The sequence below is a fragment of the Phaethon lepturus genome, unplaced genomic scaffold (genome assembly GCF_000687285.1).
Source record: "Phaethon lepturus isolate BGI_N335 unplaced genomic scaffold, ASM68728v1 scaffold33060, whole genome shotgun sequence".
Lineage (NCBI taxonomy): Eukaryota > Metazoa > Chordata > Aves > Phaethontiformes > Phaethontidae > Phaethon > Phaethon lepturus.
The window spans coordinates 1-375 of NW_010510368.1; the positions used below are offsets into that span (position 1 = coordinate 1).

Sequence of the window (375 nt, forward strand, 5' to 3'; positions counted from 1 at the left end):
AGCCGGGGTCCAAAGGAGAGCGGGTGAGTGTCCTGCGTCCCCCGGGAGCACGTCACAGCTCCCCCCTCAGCAGCCGGCACCCCGGCACATGTCTGGGAGGTCCCAGCTCCCTCCATCCCTGAGCTGGAGAGCACCACCCTGCTCCTGGAGCAAGGCAGCTTCTTCTCACCCTCTTCTTCCTCCTCCTCCCCAGGGTGATGTGGGTGACCTCGGCCTCCCCGGTGCGCCAGGACCCAAGGTACTGTGCCCGGGGCAGGTTTCTTGTGGGGGGGGTCCCACAGGCATTGCAGACTGGAGGCGGGGATGCTGCTTGGGGGGACCACCTCATGCCGGAGCAGGGAGGGGGATGCTGGTGTTTGGGTTCCTCCCAGAGCA

General features: G+C 66.9%; 1 protein-coding gene across 1 annotated transcript in view; it reads left to right on the forward strand.

The window, feature by feature from the left end:
- Nucleotides 1–193: 193 nt before the first annotated feature.
- Nucleotides 194–375, forward strand: part of LOC104628292 (collagen alpha-1(XVIII) chain-like) — a gene marked incomplete at both ends in the record, with an annotated part of 5498 nt that continues 5316 nt past the window's right edge. The window contains one exon of the mRNA XM_010296825.1: nt 194–238. Within this exon, the coding sequence (XP_010295127.1) occupies nt 194–238 (45 nt within the window). The remainder of the gene's footprint in view (nt 239–375) is intronic.